Source organism: Crocodylus porosus, unplaced genomic scaffold (genome assembly GCF_001723895.1).
Source record: "Crocodylus porosus isolate Cpor-Errol unplaced genomic scaffold, CroPor_comp1, whole genome shotgun sequence".
Classification (NCBI taxonomy): Eukaryota; Metazoa; Chordata; order Crocodylia; family Crocodylidae; genus Crocodylus; species Crocodylus porosus.
Window position 1 is genome coordinate 3,856,486 of NW_017728934.1, and position 18,326 is coordinate 3,874,811.

The 18,326-nt window shown below is 52.6% G+C and overlaps 1 protein-coding gene across 2 annotated transcripts in view; it reads right to left on the bottom strand.

The window, feature by feature from the left end:
* Window positions 1-461: 461 nt before the first annotated feature.
* CSRP1 (cysteine and glycine rich protein 1) overlaps window positions 462-18,326 on the bottom strand; it is a 24,999-nt gene continuing 7,134 nt past the window's right edge. Inside the window, exons 2-7 of one of the 2 annotated variants that reach the window (XM_019546342.1) lie at window positions 18,040-18,045; window positions 15,040-15,152; window positions 8,784-8,952; window positions 7,138-7,267; window positions 3,303-3,396; window positions 462-2,410 (exon numbers count right to left, since the gene is read on the bottom strand). In XM_019546342.1, the coding sequence (XP_019401887.1) occupies window positions 2,334-2,410; window positions 3,303-3,396; window positions 7,138-7,267; window positions 8,784-8,952; window positions 15,040-15,151 (582 nt within the window). In that variant the 5' untranslated portion in view covers window position 15,152; window positions 18,040-18,045 and the 3' untranslated portion in view covers window positions 462-2,333. The remainder of the gene's footprint in view (window positions 2,411-3,302; window positions 3,397-7,137; window positions 7,268-8,783; window positions 8,953-15,039; window positions 15,153-18,039; window positions 18,046-18,326) is intronic. The other variant, XM_019546341.1, reaches the window with a different exon arrangement.

Sequence of the window (18,326 nt, forward strand, 5' to 3'; positions counted from 1 at the left end):
CAAGTGCCACTCTGATCCCGTTCCTCTGCTCTGCTTTCTGTTCCCTGCCCCATCTGCTGCCTGTCCTGTCCCTGCTGCGTGCCCCACACAGCGCCAGCCTGGGTGCTGCACTCTGGCCACCCTTGCACTAGTTGACGTGATCTGCAAGCACTCTGTGCACAGGCCAAAGTCTCCACCTAGTGGCCAGTCCATGAAAGAAAAGAGTCTCTTCTTGCTACTTGCAAGAGAAGCTCTTTCAGCAGCAGCAGCACCTGCTTGCAGCAGTGAAGGTCCCAGGTTCAGATCTCTATAGAGACAAGGGGACGAATACACCCTATCTTACCTTTGCTCAAGGGCTCCCGTGCAGCAATCGTGCCCAAGTCTCATTAATTAGATCTTCACTTTTGTGGCAAGTTCCCCTCTGCAATGCAACCAGTCGATCCCTTCTCCCAGGGGTAGGGAAAGAACAGGCCGAACAAAGGTTCTGTTCTTACAGCTTTATTGAATATACAAGTTTGCTTGGACACAATCCCTGCATGTGGCAAGTACAGAAGAAACATGGCTGCCTAGTGTCCGCCCAGCTCTCATGGAAAAGGCACATGGGGAAGGAACCCTAAACCCTTGCTCTCGCACCCCAAAGAAAAGGAGGAGAAGTAAAAGTGATGCTTTTTTCTCATATGACATCCTGAAGGGATTTACACCCAACCATGCCTTGAATCTATGCTTTCTTTAGTGAACCCTTGCATCTTTGTCATGGGAATGACTGTTCTACTGAGGTCTGAGATCACAAAGGCAAAGCCTCTCCTGACCTCCTCTTCTCCCTCAAGGAAAATCTTAGAGTGGGAAGTGGCCATCTCTACCTGGACCCCAAATTTATCTACACATATAAGATGGAGCAACATTTCTGGAGACATTTAAGGGGATCCTTCCTATACCTTCAGAAACCAAAGACTACGAGGCCTCCAAAGAAAACCCAAGGAATACAGCAAGGTCCAATTCAGAGTAAAAATGTCAGAAGTGCTTGCATGGCTTAAGAGCCTGAATTCCCATTTTAAAATTGGGCTCAAGCTTCTAGGGCACCCTGAAAAATGTCACCACCCATTTCAGCTGCAAGCCAGGAACTGAGAGCAACAATGGCCTGGGCGAGAAAAACAACTTCCCTGTGGAGTCTGCACCTCAAGCAGTGTGGGGTCTGCTGTGAAACAAGCATGAACCAGCCCCTTAGAATACCTACACTGCTCAGGCAGAGACAAAGTAGATAGAAAAAAACTGGCAGTGATGCTGGCAGGCACCACAGATTGCCTTCATGTTCTCAGACTAATATTCCACGGTGCTGTGAGTAAATCAGGGACATGAGCCTGGGCCACCTGTTTTGACCTTTGCCAAAGACGTGGTGTGGTTTTGACTCCAGCAGCTCTGCTCCACACAGCCTAGATGTGCTAAATGTCCCCCTCGAAGCCATGGGGAGTTACAGAGGCTCCAAATGGTTTTGAAAGAAATGGGGCCCTGGCCATCACAAGTTAGGCTCCCTACAACAGCAGAATCAGTACCCACTTCTGGAAATGGTGACTTCATGGTTTACTAGATTTAGAGCCAAGTTCTCAGCTGGTGTAAAGCAGCATATGTCTACTGAAGTCAACAGGCACTGCCATTTATACCAGCATGGGACTTCATCAACCATGCCTTGAATCTATGCTTTAAATACAACGTGATTAATAAAATATTGCCTTTACCCTTATCTTACTTTCTCACCCAGGCTGGTCACTAGGTCTCTTGTTCCCTCCGGCCCACCCAAGAGTTGGTATTATTCCCACCTGCAAGTCCCAATAAACTGTCAGTGCTGATTTTTATAGCAATTAATGGTTCAATGAGACACACTACATACTCCTGTGACATCACACTGCCTAGCTGGGCTCTGATCCTAAATGGATATGGATAAAGCACCCAGGTGTCACTTGTGAATGTATTATCATGTCACAAACCAAGTGGTGCTCTCTGCTCTGAAGAGTGGAAACTACACTCTGCAAGTGTGTGTGTGTGTGTGTGTGTGTGCACACATGAGCATGTGTGTGCTAGAAATGAACCCATCTCACCTCCGCTGGTGCCAGCAGCTCATGAGCCAAAGGCCCCTGTTGTACAGCGGAGAGATCTCCATTGATCCCAAGGCCTCTGGGTCAGATCTGTTGCTGGAACCAGCTGGCAGGAATGGTGTGGTGCCGTGAGAAGCAGCAGGAGGTTGTTAGTTATGATGAAGAGAGGCATTGGCACTAGGAAGCAGATGGGCTGGGCTCCCTCGCAGCATCGGCAGGGCACCAGCATGGCAAGGAAGAGTCAGCAGGGCCAGGCCTGGCACCTCACTGGGCATGGGCAAGTGCACCAGCTCCTTGCCCAAAGCCAAAACCCTTAGGCCCGAAGTGCTTGGCGTAACATCCTGCAGAGGAGGAAGGAAAGTGGCCATTAGGTGACGGTGGCATGAGGAAGCTCCATGCTGGGCACTGCTCTTTCCTCAGGGGAGCTCATGGGACTGAATGGATGAGAGGTGAGTTGGCACATCAGGTCAGGCACTTTCCCAGGGTTCAAACTGGGCGCTGCCTCCTCACAGGCAGGAGCCAGGCAGTAGTGCCCTGCCACCCAGCTGGGAGATGCTGACCCCTTCAGAAGCAAGTGTTAGGGTTTTTGCAGGTTCCCATTGATGTGCCCATTTCACTGTGTAATTTGAGGTCACCAGCCTCCCTAAAGACAAGGAACACCCACAGCCACCCTCTGAAATGCAGAGCCACAGTCAGATAGGCTTGTAACAGTAGGTCTGGGTATGAGGGAGGACCAGGCACACCCGACCCACTCCTAGCCTGCCCATGCCTGCTAACATACTTCAAGTCTGGAAGTTCATCAGCAAGATTGCTCCAGGCTTGTCCCCTGCAGGTGCCCTCAGGACACCAGAGACTCAGAAGCAGGCGTGGAAGATGAGGCCAGAGTAGCCTTGCTAGGGGACTCCCAGGTTCAGAGTATACCAACAGGAACAGGTACCAGAGTCTGCTGCTACAGTGCAGATGAGCCCTCGCAGGGCAGCAGGGTGCACAGAAAGACCCGTTGGCATATAAGCCATGTGGCAAGCACATAAGCTAGGGCTGGGGCCAGGGCCATGCAGGCATTTGGGCCCTTGCTATTCCTACAACCGTAGTTCCCCATTTGGGACTTCAGTTAATTCCATTCAGAGAGGCGCACCCAGCCATAACCCTGGCCTGCCCCAGCCCGCATGACCAAAGGTTTCTGTGCTGTAGCCTTGGTTTGGCCAGTGCCCTGGGAAGGGGACGCTCACTCACCTTTGCAGTAGATTTCTCCATCTTTGTCAGCCAAGGTGGTGGATTCCAGGCCTTTCCCACACTTGGCACATCGGAAACAAGCCTTGTGCCAGGACTGAAGGGAGAGAAGCAGAAATCAGTGGGGAGGAGGCCGGAAGCATTTATGTGGCTCACTTGTGGGATCCAGCCACAGGATCAGTTGGTCAGACCAATGTTAAGTCATGGTTTAAGCTGAACTACAGGGAAAAAATGGATTTCTGAGGACTGAAAACCCTATTGCAACCAGATCCTCCCCCAGTATAGCTGTCTCTAGAGCAGTGATTCTCAACCAGAATGCCAGGACACCCTGGGGTGCTGCCGGATCCTTTGAAGGGTGCCACGAAGTGTGAGGAGATAAACGAGGCATAAGGAGATAAGCAGGTAAGCCAAGTAGATAAATGCAGGCCTGACTGAATGATCCCCCACCGCTGCTGCCAAGCCCCTCCGCAAGGGGGTAAGCCCTGCAATTTATAAATTAGCTTTTGAAATTTGGTGCCACGCAATTCACAAGAGTTATGCACGGGGCTTTGAGTCCGGTGAGGATGCTTCAAGTTCATTCCACTGAACGGTGCCTTGAGGCCAAAAAGGTTGAGAATCGCTGCTCTAGAGTAACAGTTTTGACAACTTCCGGCAGGGACCATCACAGCGTACCTCCTATCATTTTTTCCACTTTAGTTTGCAAAAGAACCACTCCCAGGCAATCTCTAGCAACTATCCCTCCTTGTAAAAAGTCCACCCACAAGTCCCAGGTCTGAGCCCAAACTTCTTTGGGAAGCATCGTCACAAAGGAAGGACTGCCTTTCCCAGCCTGTACCCATCTATTTGGTCCCAGGCACCAATTAAATGGCTCTCATTGATGGGTCGCCCGCAGGAGGGAGTGAACCCAAGAGCTCTAGCTTCCCCGCACAAAGTGGAGACAGCCCCACTTCACTACACATGAGCTATCCCTGTGGCTGGTCACGCCAGCTCAAATACAACCCCCAATACCACGCTGAAGATGAAGACAAGAAACTAACTGGCTCATCGTCTGAATAGCAGGGCTACTGCTTCAGAAGAGTGGAGTTCCAGCTTTGACTCCCACCAGTCTGGGAGAAAACCCAAGACAAGTCAGCAGAGCTGTGGTGACTGGCTCCAGCTGAGGCCCTTGCCCACGGCTCCATGTTGTAGAGGCATGCATCCAGCTTGAATTAGGGAGGTTGCATCCAGATGTTGATAGAACAGGCCAACGTTTTATTTTTAAACTCCCCCAGCGGCTCCACTGGTGGATAAATGGATAAATCAGTGGATAATTTAACTCAGTGGATAAATCAGCTTGTGTCCTCTGAACAGACAGCTTAATAGTGGGAGCTGCTGATACAGGAGGTCTTTAAAACCTTTTTTGGAAGAAAATGTGGACTAGCAATTATGGCAGGACTCGATGACAGACTGAATAAATCCCACTAGCCAAAAAACATCAACGCAGTTACGTAGTCCCCCTGGGATCCCCTCTGGGTTTGCTCAGACACAGCAATGCTACCAGCTTCAGCTCTTCAAAGATGCAGAGAATAAAGCTAACAACCAAACACAGTACCTGCAGTATGACCCTTAGTGTTCCCTCACTGCCAGCCAATCCTGTGCTCTTACCTGGGCATCCCCCAATATCCCAGTGCGTATAGCCATCTCACCCGAGCGTGGTGGTGCATTGCACCCGGGTCAGCTGGTTTGGCTGGAGCCATAGGCAAGAGTACTACATTCACTCGGGCTGGTAAGCTGCCCAAGTTGCCGTGAAGACAGTGTACCTCCCTCAAGTGCTAGAAGCTCCCCAGAGCCTTCCCACCATTCCCCAATCTGCCCTGAAGGACAGACAGGCTCTCCCAGAATCCTAGAGCAGCTCAGCTTCCTGCAGCACTGAAGCCCAAAGGAAACCCCCCTGGTAGGGCAATGCCCTTGGGGAGTGCAGTGCCTGTGATGACACAGTAACGTGGACAGAGGCTGCTCGCACCAGGGCAAGGCTGACTCAGGAGCCAAATACCTGTTCTATCTGTGCAAAGGCATATCTTTGTACTGAAAGAAGCCATGGCAGGGAAAGGGGCTTTCAGTGAGCCTACAGACTAAAGCTAGGCTCACGGATCTGGACTCATGCCTGGGACAGGAGGGGGACTGCAGAGCATGGGCAGGGTTGTGAACGGGAATTCCAGGACTGCAACAACAGCGGGCTGGGAGTAGGGCTCGAGGGGCATCATTAAAGCTGTGAAGAGAACTCAAAAACCTGCAGCTTGGGACCGAGAGAGGTTAGCCAAATTGTGTGCAAGGCACCCAGGGCTGGGAAATGGGGTCTGCAGGTCAGGGCTGAGAGGCGCTGGCAGAACGAAGTAGGGGAGCCCACCGCTGGGACAGCAAGGTACCCCAGGGCAGGACTCTGGCAGTCCCACGGGAGTTTAGGACTGAAGCAGCGGAGGCGGCAGAAGTTTAGTGGCAGAGCTGTGTGAGTACGTAGCAAAGGCAAGACCTGCAGAGCCCTTAGGATCACCTTATCCCTGACTTGTGGGACATCTCCTCAAGCTCTGAATTTCAAGCCCTTGCAAGGATAAGCATGCTCCAGAGTGCACTGGCGGTTGGTATCCAATTCACAATGAAGGCCTAAGGCTGGGGGCAGCATGGGCACTGCTGGGATGGGTTGGGTAACTCCACTGTGCAGCTCCTCGCAGTGTCCCAGTGCGGATGTTAAAAGCATAGGAACACAAGCAAAGCCACAGTTTATCACTCCACAGGCCCATCTAGTCCAGCGCTCTGTATGCATCTCAGTGGCAGAGTGCTCGTTTTTCTCCCTCTCGTTCCATCCCTGGAAGCAGCAGCCTACAGGGCACTCCTCCCCACCGCACGCTCTCTCTCCGTGACTCAGAAGAGGGTGCCAGATACGAGACACCTGGAGGCACCAGGGATGCTGCGAGGTGCCTGCAGCCCTAGTGTATGATATGCAGGGTCCTAGTCAAGGCAGCACCTGATGGACTCTTGCATCATTCCCCATCATCCTAACGTAGCTACTCCGTGACATCTGTGCTGACTGTAGAGCTTTCAACACAGCGGCTCTTGCTGTGCTCTTTTCATTGAGCTGGTGACAGGCATTTTCAGCTCTGGAGAGAGCTGAGCTCTGCCTGGGACAGTGGACAGGAAGAAAAGGGAGGGCCTGATGCCCACAAGGAGACCTGCTGTATTACATCCCATCAGCATCTGTTAGGACCCTCCACAGCTGGCATGTCTGGCAGCCTTCGTCCCCCGCACTCCCTTCACCTACAAGACTTCATTACTCTGCTGAGTACAGGGTCGGGTACTAGAGAAAAGATGGGATAATGGCCTGAAGTTTTAACAAAGCAACAGCCAGACCCAGCCTGCCAGGACCAGGGACTGGGAGAACTCAAATATGGAGGTTTCTCTGCAGGAGACTTGTACACCAACGTGGCATTCTCCCCACAGGCCGCAGGAAGAGCCAGAAAAGGGCTCAGGCACGCAAAGCAGGAAGCCTGAGAGTAGGGGATAGCAAAGCAGCATGTGGCATGGCATTTCCAGAAGGATCTGGCTCCCACAACTCAGCCCAGACTTTCCAGAGAAATAGGCACCATATTTTCTGGTGAGCCTAGCATGCTGGGTTTCCCCACCTCATCCCCACCTTGACCCCAGTGGCAGGCCCTGGCAAATATGACCTCTGAGAGCATCTGGATTTCACCAAGCACCACAAGCACTTGCTCACTCCTCCCTCTGAAATCTCTCAGTCACCAAGGCTCAAAACCCATGCCTATACTCTCAACACCCTTCTGCCACCTCCTCTTTCCCCCCTTACCTTTCCAGCTCCAATCACCTTCTCAGCAGCATACACCGCCTGCCCGCAGCGTGAGCACCCATCAGAGCCACCCACTTTCTGGGCCATCCTGGAAGCGTTGGGATTGTTGGTGGGCTGGTGAGGATGGCTCCTGGGGAATGAGCAGCAAGGACAAAGTTACTTGCCTGGCCTGGCAAGCAGGGAGCAGCAGCAGAGAAGGGACGGGGGTTCCACATTTGAGGAAGATTTTGGCCTTACGCTAGAGCTACAAGGCTGGGAAGGGCTTGGGTGTGGGTACAGGGTGGGCATGAGCACTCGGAAGAGGCTGGCCTCTGAAGGGTCAGGACAGGCAGCTGGAAACATGAGCTACAGGCCCAGCCAGGGTCCTAGGGTGGCCATGCATTGTGCCCTCAGCACAGCACAGCCGAGGCTGAACGTGGACCTCAGGTGCCACCCCTGCCAGTTAGTGAGAGCATCTTTATCTCACCAACGTGCTGGGGCGACTCAATTAACCTGGCAAATGGGCTTCTCCCACCAGAGGGGCTCGCAGGGCATCTGGCTCCAAGCAAGTCATTTCTGTCACACAGGAGGCCGCTAGCTGACTGCACAGCTAAGGAGAGAGTTTGCCTTTTGGCGAGCTGCATAAAGGCTCAGTATTGAGCTCCAAGGGGTCTTCACCAGGCAGTCACATCAAGAGCTGCTGCAAAATACAAGCAGAGCCCTGGACCAGCTCAGGGCCTGTGCAACTGCAAGGTTTCCTCTACTGTAAAACCAGCCTTGCCATACTGGGGCTAGGAGCTGAACTGGGGCACTGGACGATCCAAAGCCCCAAAGAACAGGATATGTTTAGCTGAAAGTGCCATTACCTAGAGCAGCAATGTGGTCCCTGCATCTCTACCCTGATTTCTGTCAAATAAGATAGATCTCACACACACACAGGTCATATAGCTTATTTTTCATATATACATACATACACACACATATACATACATATATACACACACGATATATCTTATTTAGTCAGCGTCTCCTGCCTTGTGCCAAATAAGGTACATCATACACACATATAATGTGATACATCTCATTTAGTCTGCATCTCTACCTCTGACTTCAGACTAACACAGCTATCTAGCTCTACATATATCTTAGTTAGTTAGTTAATAAAATTAATCTGTACCCTACCTGATGAAGAGCTAACCTAAACCAGGCTTTCATTGCATTATCCTGGTCACAGAGACCTCCTGTTCACCCTGGAAAGATGACCTAGCCAGGAGACGGGGTGGGGGTCATAGTTTTGTGCAGAATCGGATGCTAGCTCCTGGCTGGTTTCTGTCCTAAAGTTGCCCTTGTCAGAGGCACCAGACAGCATCGCAGTGTGCAAGTGACTCAGCAAGACTCAATCAGATGACTGTGGGTAGAAGTCATGGGGGGAGGCATGTTGCACAGCTGAGAACAGCACCCAGCCTCACAGGCTCCTGAGGCCAAGGGACAGCAGTGCTACATTGCAAAACCAGGATGATGTAGCAGACTCGGGACTCTCTCTTGAGGAGAAAATGCTAGTAGTGCTGCACAGCTCTGGGAGCCCCACAACCCGCCACGCTGCCATGCAGAGGGAGTGGGGGTGCCCCTTCCTGGCTCCCCAGTATAGCCCAGATGCTCCAACTCACTCTTCAGGCTTGATTCCCAGCGACTCGCCCTTGTCAGTGCTCAGGGTCCCAGCTCCTTGCCCGTATCCATAGCCTTTGGGGCCATACTTCTTGCCATAGCAGGACTTGCAGTAGATCTCTTCCCCGTGCACCGCTACGGTGGTGCTGTCCAGGTTCTTTTTACAGACCACTGCAGAGCAACAAGAGGATATCACTGTCAGCCTTCGGCTGGCCTCACATGGGATGGGATAGCTCAGGCTTTGAAAGGGAAGGAAATGCCTAGACAAAAGTGTTGCTAAAATGAAGAGCACATAGAGTATCCAGAGAAAAACCCATACAGGAGCACAGGAATGAACAGGAAAGCAAGTGGCTGGATAGACCAGGCAACTGCCATTAACCCCCATGCCAGAGTGGATGTCATTTGGGAAACAGGAAGTTTTGAACCTTGAGGAAAGGGAAGAACCAAATCTCTTTACAGGCCTCACAAACAAAGTTAATCTGGGTCAGATCCAGCCTGGTGTGTGTGAGGGAAGGAGGTTTGCATGAGTGCTTAGTGTTGATTACATCCAAAGATGAGCAAGAGAGAGTCCAGCCCTTGGGCCGACTGCAGCTGGAGCAAATCCTGCCGGTGAAGAGACTGGGAGCGTGGAAATAGATAAAACCACTGGCACTGGCTCTGACACCCACGGACCCCTGCTGCTGCCACTGGACCCACCACAGCTGCCGGTGGCCCTGTGGATCTGGCTGGAGAGGAGCTCCTGGGATCCAGATCCAGCCTGGGGTGAATGCGACACCCCGATGCAATCCAAGAGGAAGCTGCAGGGGTGAGGAGGCAGCTGGGAGAAGCAGGATCAGGGCTGGGGAAGGTCTCAGAGCCTCCAAGAGGAGCTGAGTGTTGTTTACCTACCACCAGCAGGGCTGTGGAGGAAGAAGAGGGGGGAGCAGCTGGCCCAAGCAGCACCACTACAATTGCAACACAGACTGACCCACAGGCGCGCCTTAAATGTCAGCAGAAGGCTGCTCCCGGCAGCCTGATTGTTTCCGTGCCAGAAGGAAAAGTTCTTGCCCTTAAACAACATCCCAGGAATGCAAACAAAGAACAGAGCTCTGGTCCCAGCGCCTCGGCAGGCCAGCACACTGCTGTCCCCATGACTAAATATGGTGCTTTTCCCCCCACTGCCAGAACCCCAGAGGAGCTCTGTGCTGGGGGAGGAGGAGAAGGGAAGCTGCATCTTGCCATCTAGGGAGGATTACGTGAGGAATGTCTAGGAGTTGCGAGCTTCTGGTGCAGACCTGAGCAGGACACTGGAGGGCGGTCACCTAGCACAGGGTGCAGCTCACCCCCACCGCTTGGATGCAGCTGGCCCTGCGTGGTCTCGGAGCCGTCAGGTTAACCAGGCAGTCTCGTGCCTTTGGGCCTTGTTTAGACCCGAGCTCGGATTAATGCCCACACACAGAAAAGTTGGGCTGGAAGGGACCTCTGGAGGCCACTGAATCCAACCCCCTGCTCAAGGCAAGATCATTCCTGACGATCCTGTCCTAGACAAGTTGGTCTAACTCATTCTTAAAAACACTGCGAACAACCCTTTGGGAACAACTTCCAGTTCACACAGCCTAACTGAAAGGAGCCTATTTCCCCCTTTCACTTAGTTTGGTCACTGCCTTCTTTCTTTTGCTCTAGGGACGGCTGTTTAAGGAAGGCAGTAGGACCACCTTTGCCCATCTCTCCGTGTTAGGCCCTTCTCTAGCCCCAGCTTTAACAATCACACGTTCCCACTAGCCAGCTACTGAACGCTCCTGCCAAACCCACTTCCTGGGGATCAGCCACCAACTCCAGGGCTGCAGAAATTCCACTGCAGCAAGATCAGAAAAGAAAGATCCTTCCATTTTTCCAAACCCTGCTAGTTAGCCATGTCAAAGCACTATAAGAGGAATCTGGGGTTAGACCCACATGTCATGCCGGCCTCACTACACTTCTCTCCTACAACTGACTCATTTGGAGCTGTGAGGCTCATCTCTGATTGGTGAGTCAGCTGCCACCTCAATGGGCTGGGGTCAACAATGGTGTAAGTCCAGTTCAGCTAAACCAAGATAAGTCTGGCCATTCAAAGTTATTTTCCTAGTGGGCCAGGATGTTTTCTAGTCTCCCCTGGAGAGCTCAGGTTCAAACACACAATGGGACATTGCCTACATGAGGCATTAACTGTGGAGTTGCCTACTTAGCTCTGCACTAAATGTCTTGGTGTCTACACATGTGGCTCTATTAGGCCACAGGAAACTAAACTCCAGAGCAGGTTCGTACTTGTAAATATAACCTGCTGTGGAGTATTTTTGTAAACAGCAATGCACAAGTAGATGCTGACAGGGCTGGCTGGGGCAAGAGGGTGCTTCACCATGGGGGCTGCCTCCCAGCTAACCCCACAGCGAAGCACTCCCTTGCCCCAGGCAGCCCTCTGCAGCACGTCGAACCAGGTCCGAGCAGACCCAGGCTGGCAGGCTGCCCCCCAGGCCCCCTGCCAGCTAGAGCTGCTTTGATCTGGCTCAATGTTCTGCAGTCCTGGGTGCACATTCAGTTAATGCACCCAGAAGCAATAAACTCTAGCGTGATACACATCTGAGTTTACTGCTGCATGCCAGTAGCACATGTAGATACACCCAAAGAGCGCTCAAGTGTAGCATGACTAATTTTGAACAGGTGTAGGCAGAATTGAGTACAGTTCAGCATGAAAAGCAGTCTGTGATCCAGGACAAGAACAGCAGGGATTGCTGCAGGTAATGCTGAGGGCTTCAGCAGAGTGGCGGGAAGGTCGGGAGTAAGAAGGACGGCTGCGGGTGTGATCCACATACTGGGTACAGTATAAGGAGCCCTCACACTGCGAGAAGCTGTCCTCATTGCAGTCAGCTCTAAACAGGCTTCCTGCTCCCTGATTTCCATGAGTAGAGAAGTAAAATCTGCATTTCCACCTGCTATGGCTGCATCTTCCCTTCCTAGGGTAACACCTTTTCCACCCAGGTCCTCTGCTTGTCCTGAGTTCTGCTCCATCTGGGCTATCCCTGCTGCTGCATGCTAACCTAGTGCTTCAGACTCTTTTGCTGACATCCTACGTTTTTGCATGCAGAGTGCTGGAGCAAGCCACGTCACACTGGCTGTTTGTACTCAAATACTGCCACGACATGCTCCAGTGAGAGCTGTGACTCAGATTCAAAGATGTGCAAAGCACCCCACACCACAGACACCAGAAGCTTCTGGGATTCTCAGAGCAGCAGGAGATAATATTCCCCCCAGCACCTTATTTGAGGCTGCAGAAAAGCACAGATTCCTGTTGCTGCAATGTAGAGCCAATATGAGTACTCTCATGCTGCATACGTGGGCAGCCAGTCCCGCTCAGCCTCTTCCGCCCTCAGATTTCTGCCTCAGCTACAATTAAGGCTTCCAGTGCCTTAGTCATTCCATATGTACTTGGTTTTCAGACAGGACACTCCCCCAGTGCCAGAGAGGTGCTGGCTCAGGTTCTTTATATAGTCATGGGAATAGAGATGTAGTCACAGCATTAACATGGGCAGCAGCCTGGGTAACCTAGCAGAGATGTACCCAGCATGCTTGCATGCAGTGGCCACCACTGCCATCGCCACCACTGCTGCGTCTGCACTGCTTTCACACAGCTGGTCGCATGTACAGCTTTGTGGGCTGCTGACAGGCAGCGCACGCCTGGCCAGGCACGAAGCCCATCAGTAGCCTTCAGAGAAAAGCGGCATAGGCATGGCAGCACCGGTGGCGGTGTGGGGCGGTGAGTGGCAGTGGGTGCCAATGGCAGTGGTGGCTTCCATGTATGAGCCCCTCCCCCGTTTGGCCCCTCCACTCTGTGCCACCGCTACACACAACCCCAGGATGGCATGGGGGGCACATGCCCCTGGATCTGGGTGGGCTGACGGTGTGGACCAGGGCCAGGGCTGTGCCAGGCTCTTCCTAGCAGGGGGGCCAGGCAGCGTTGTGCTTGGGCCAGGTGGTGGCAGTGCTGGGATGGGGGTTGTGGGGGCTACAGCAAATTCTGTAGTGGCTATGGCCCCTCCTGTACTCCCACTGCCAGCACCACCACTGCCTGGCCTGAGCAAAGCCTGGGGCGGCCTCTGGCCAGGAAGAGCCCAGCACTGCCCCGGTCCAAGCCCGCCCCGTGCAGAGATCTGGGGGCATGCACCCCCCCCATACCCTCCTGGGGTGCACGCAGCAGTGGGAGCTGCTCCCCTTTCCCCCCGCGCCCTTCAGATGAGCCGCTCGCAGCTCCATCCCGCTACCACCCTGCCCTGGCTGTGCAATGCCTGCTCCAGCCCCACTCCCTCCCTCACTGCAGGGGCCTTGATCTGCCCCACCACCCTTAAAAACAAGGGGGAAAAAAGGGAGTACAGGAGTTGAAGCTCTGAGTCAGAAGGCGTGGACTTATTTTAAAAGGATGAAAACCCCTACTGTAGGCCATCCAAACTCATTTTCCCTCTTAGCACAGGATTTTGGACTTGTGAGCTTAGTTTGGGGTTATTTTGCCCCCAGTGGCTTGGCACAGAGAGACAGCAAGGGTGACTTTTCACCGTGATGAGGCCACTTCACTATCATCCCTTGGAAATACCGGATTTTATTTTTCTACAGTTGTGGAAGTGAATGTATAGCAAACCGCACACCTACATTTGAGAATCTGAGTAGGGCTTAGGCATATGGGCCCCATACCTCCAACAGCAGGAAGTTTGGGAACACAGGGCCCGGTCCAAAGTCCACTCAAGACAACAAAAGGACTTTGGATCAGACCCATAAGCAGGGATCTGAGATCCAGAAGTTATTGCCCCCAGCTCCCAAGCACTGCCCCCCAGCAGCAAAACTCCCCTCCTCCACCCTCACACTGCTCCCTGCATTACAGGAGTGAAGCAGTGGGCTCTATAAGGAACAGTAAGAGTTAACACCGGCTCCTGCCACATAAAGATGATCCTGGCAAGGTGTGGGATTAAGCAATTTGCATAGAGCCCTAAATCCCAATCTGGTTTTGCCCTACGGTCCCTCCCCACATGCATGCGGCTCCTTGGAACAACAGCCAGACCAAGACCACACTAGAAGCCTTTGTGGAAGAGGAAAGTGGGATGGTGGAAATGTGGACAAGGATACATTGGCAACCTTTTTACACAGGCAAAACTCTAGTGTAAAGGCAGCTGTACTGCACATAAGTACTCTGCTGGGTTGGTTTGTGTCATTTGGGGACCTGTGTGAAGCTTCATCTCAGGTGTGGCTGAGAGGGGACAGCTGGAGCAAAACCCATTCCTGCAATCTTGCATTTAAACTAAAGACTTGAACTTGTGAGTAGCACAGGAAGAAAGTCAGGCTTGCATATCCTCTTCAGGAAGAGAAAACTTCTCAGACACTGGGGAGCACCTATGGGGAGGGGACAGTGTCTCTGAAAGTCTCCCAGATCTTATGGAAACATCTCTTCTTAACCCTAACAGCTATGATCCTTGGGGAGCTGCATGTTCCTGGGACCAGTGGGAAGCAACTGCACCACCCAATATCGTGTTCATCTGAACACCTGGGATGAACCAGTTTACTAGTACATGTCCACCTGGGAAGGACCTAAGCACATGTAGACACAGGCTGCGCTGGATGCAATAAAAGCAGGGGGAGTGTGGGAAGGTCAGTCTAAATGGGCTAAGGCTTCAGCAGCTCCAGAAAGAAAGAAGGTGGCTCAGCCTCCACCTTGACACCATCACGCATTTTGTGAGCACTTTGTCATCAGAATGGCTGAGACAAGGTAAGGCTGGGATCTTCTTCCCACATGCCCTCGTGGCCCACAGTGTGAAGGCCCTAGCCCCAGCTTCTTTTAAGAGCCCACTCAGACCCTTGCCTTTGAATATGAAGAGCCAAGAGCAAACAGACTCCCCCATGGAGTGCCTGAGCCTGGGTACCACTAGCATGGCTGTCACTGCAAGGCAATACCAGAAGGGTTTCACAACAGTCTCTTTTGGAGTCTAAAGTCCAGGGATTTAGTCTTAGTGTGGACTAGTGCTGGCATCTCATTCAGCTACGTGGTGTGCAGGCAGGTCCCTGACCCTCACAAGGGGCTCTGCATTGTCTCAGGAAAACACCTTCCCCATGTCTGGAGGAGAACAGAGAGCTGTGAGACTCGTCCTGGTCCAAAAGAACTACAAGATGGATTTACTGCATTTCTATGGCTGATGAGAACAAGCCAGCCCAGGTGCTGTCCCGTCAATTAGAAAGGCCAGGTCTGTGGGCCACTATACTCACTGCATAAGAAGCAGGACTTGTGGAAGCTGTTGCCTTCACATTGCACCTCCTCGGCAAAGTACACTGTCTTCTGGCATACGCCGCACTTCTTCCCTCCACCCCAATTCGGCATCCTGTGGAAAAAGCAAAGAGAAGTAGTTTCACTCCTAAGGGAGTGAGCAGCGCAACAGCTGGGCAGGAGGGTCAGACGACCTGGAAAGAGAAGCAAATAAACGGGCTGTCTGCACATACCCTGGGAAAGCCACTAACACTGCTGTCCTTAGCCTGGGGCATGCAGGCCCCAACCAAGGGCATCTGAATTTTATCAAGAGCTCAAGCACTCCACCCAACCTACGTCATGCAGCAGACCTGAGCCTCCCACACCTTTAACATACTATTTCAGGTGCGGACTTGGTAAATCCCAGCGAGCAATGGGTTCAAGAGCTTTCTAGCTTTATTCAAAAGGCAGAAGGACCACTGCACCTTTGTAGATAATGCAAGCTGTCCCTGAGCACTGAGGAGGAGGAGGAGGAGTGGGAGGCATTTGGGACATGGGCCATAGGGCCAGCTGCCCTCATCGGTACCAGGGACACAGGCAGGAAGAGAGTAGCTGCTTGTGTCAGGTCTCCCTCCCAGCAGTTGCACGGGGCACTCAGTAGAGCAGATGAGGCAGATGAGACTAACAGCCCACCAGGAACCTGGGGAAACCGGATTCCCCATTTTCAATTCAAGATGATCTGTTTGCTTGGACTCCTGAACTCCAGGAACTTCAGGGGAGAGAGAAGGATGGGAAAGGGAATTTAAACAGGACAGGTTAACCACACTTTTCCTGGACCACACCTCTGGCCCAGGGCAGCCACCAAAGCATGTAGATACAATACCTGGGACTCGCATGATTAGTCCTGCCCTGCGTCAGACCCCAGAATACTCAAGAATTCACTAGACTGACTCCCCCTTTCCCAGGGACTTTGTACAAGGGTGGGGAAGACAGGAGGAGAGGCCTGGAGGAACTCACCTGGAACGTCCAAGCCTTATTCCCAGCCCCGCAGTTACCACCCAACTGAACAGCAAAGCGGCAGGCATTCTTCTAGGTCTGGCTACCTGGAGCTAGGGAAATGCTGAAAACTTTCAGGAGAGACTCAGGCTGTCTGAACTTCTGTCCTCTCTGCGAGTGAGCGAGGACTTTAGAAGGGATCGTCTACCAAGGCAGGAGACCACGTATGTGACTGCTGCGTACACCCAAATTCTGCAGTGCAGAGCTCCCCACATCCCTGCACATGCCCTGTTCAGCTGCCCCTGTTAACCTCGCATGTATTGTCCCTAGTTCCTGAAGATTTCAGCTGGACTCTGGATCCAACCATCTAGGAAAGAGACAAGGAGTACAGGAATCCTGCAAGGGGCTTACAGACAAGCCTAACAAATGCCACAGCACTGAACTGCCTTGCGTGGGCCAGCCCTGGAATTCCTCCCCACCTGAAAGCGGCGGAGAAGAGAGGGGAGATCCCTATCAAGTCTCCCCTCTCTGTCCCTGGAAACTCACTGCACTGCCAAGACGCGAAGAGCAGGAGTCACTGATTCTTGCATCTGCTCAAGATGCCCAGAAATGCTGAGTGACCCGTCCCAAATGAAATCTGCAGGACCGGCAGAGCCTGAGGGAGGATTTGCAGCGGGTCATTCAGGATCAGGCTCCCAGTTCACGTTGCCAGGCTGAAACAGTTCATCGTCCGTTTTCTCACCGGCTTGAGAACCAGCGACTCTCCTTAAGGAGCTCTCTCCCCACATGGCCACGGGCTCCGAGACCCCGGGGGGGCTCAGTTGGGAGATTGCTCCCCTTGTTGCTGTAGCGCGGGTAGAGAAGACGTTCGTTCTGAACCCGTCTCACCGTGGGAGCGCGCAGCTGGAGTCGGTCACTTCACCTCCCCTTGCCCATTGGCTCAGCACTAACTAAAGCAGCAGGGCAAGTTCCCAAGAGCTGCCCAGACTGCCACTGCACACAGCAGAGGCGCGTGCACCCAAAGGCCACACGCGGGGGCCCATGGCCTCCGCCAGTCCTAATCTAAGGCTCTGTTGGTGAGGAAGCATAGGCCAGCAGGGGATAGATGGGGCTCCTCAGTCCCACGGCTGCCCAGGGTCCATGCTGCTCTGCCCCTAACTCTGCGTGACCGTGGGAAACTCGCTCCCCTTACTGTTACACTGCTGGGGTATAAATAATACCATATAAAGCCAGAGGAGATGCCTGTTGCTTTTCTCTCTGGGGCAGTTAAGAACTAGTTCTAATAAAACAGCTATTAAAAGCTTTAGTAAAAATCCTGAGTGAAGATCAGTCACTATTGGCAGGAGTTTGGTGTTCCCAGCCTAGCCTCCAAATGCAAGGACTCCGGGTGAGGACCACGGGGCAGCACTGGGGTGCTGTGGGGTGATCCCCAACTGCAGGCTGGGACTAGAGCTGTGAAGAGCAGCTGGGCCTGTTGCGTCATGTGGCGCTGTGGGTTCCTTATTCACTGTCATATAGAGAAATTCAATACAGAAGTGAGCTGTGCCCTCTGCAATATCAAACAGCTACCCTGGGGTGGGGAACTGTGCAGGCTCTAAGGATTGAAGGCTCCACATTATGAGTGGGACAGACTCACTAGGATTAGTGCCAGCAGTTGGGAAAGCTTTTGTCCTGCTTCTTCTCAGGGCCCCGCAGACTGGGTTTTGTGTACGTCTCATCCTTCCCTATTTCGCCACAGCCAAACCCCTCCCTTTCAGCCAAATCATTCTTTGGATTGCCTTAAAAGGACACAACTTTCTCCACAGTCTGTAACTGCATTTTGCAGAGGTGAGAGGGAGTCTGATCCTGCATACTGTCACCAAAGGGGAGGCTCCCCAGAGGCAGAGCCTATCCCAGATATGCGGCACCCGCCATGCAAGACTGCCTGCCAGCCACGACCCACGTGCAGGCCTACCATGAGTCCTAGGAGAAGGCAATGGGGCAGACCTCTCCTGCAGCTAGGCAAGAGCTCCTCAGCCCTTCATCACAGTCTGCTCCCAGCACTCCTGTACTTCGCATCCCCATTTCAGAGGGAATGAAACCAGTGTTGGGAAAAGCAAGGGATGGATTTGGTAGCCGTGTTGGTCTGAGACAGAAAGAAATGCCAAAACCTAACACTCTTGGTGCAGAGCTGATACCTTTTATTAGACCAACTGAGAAAAAATAATATTTAAATAAATAAATAAATAAATAAATTTAATAGATTTTTCATAGACGTTAGGGCTGGAAGGGACCTTGGGAGATCATTGAGTCCAGCCCCCTAATATACAAAAGC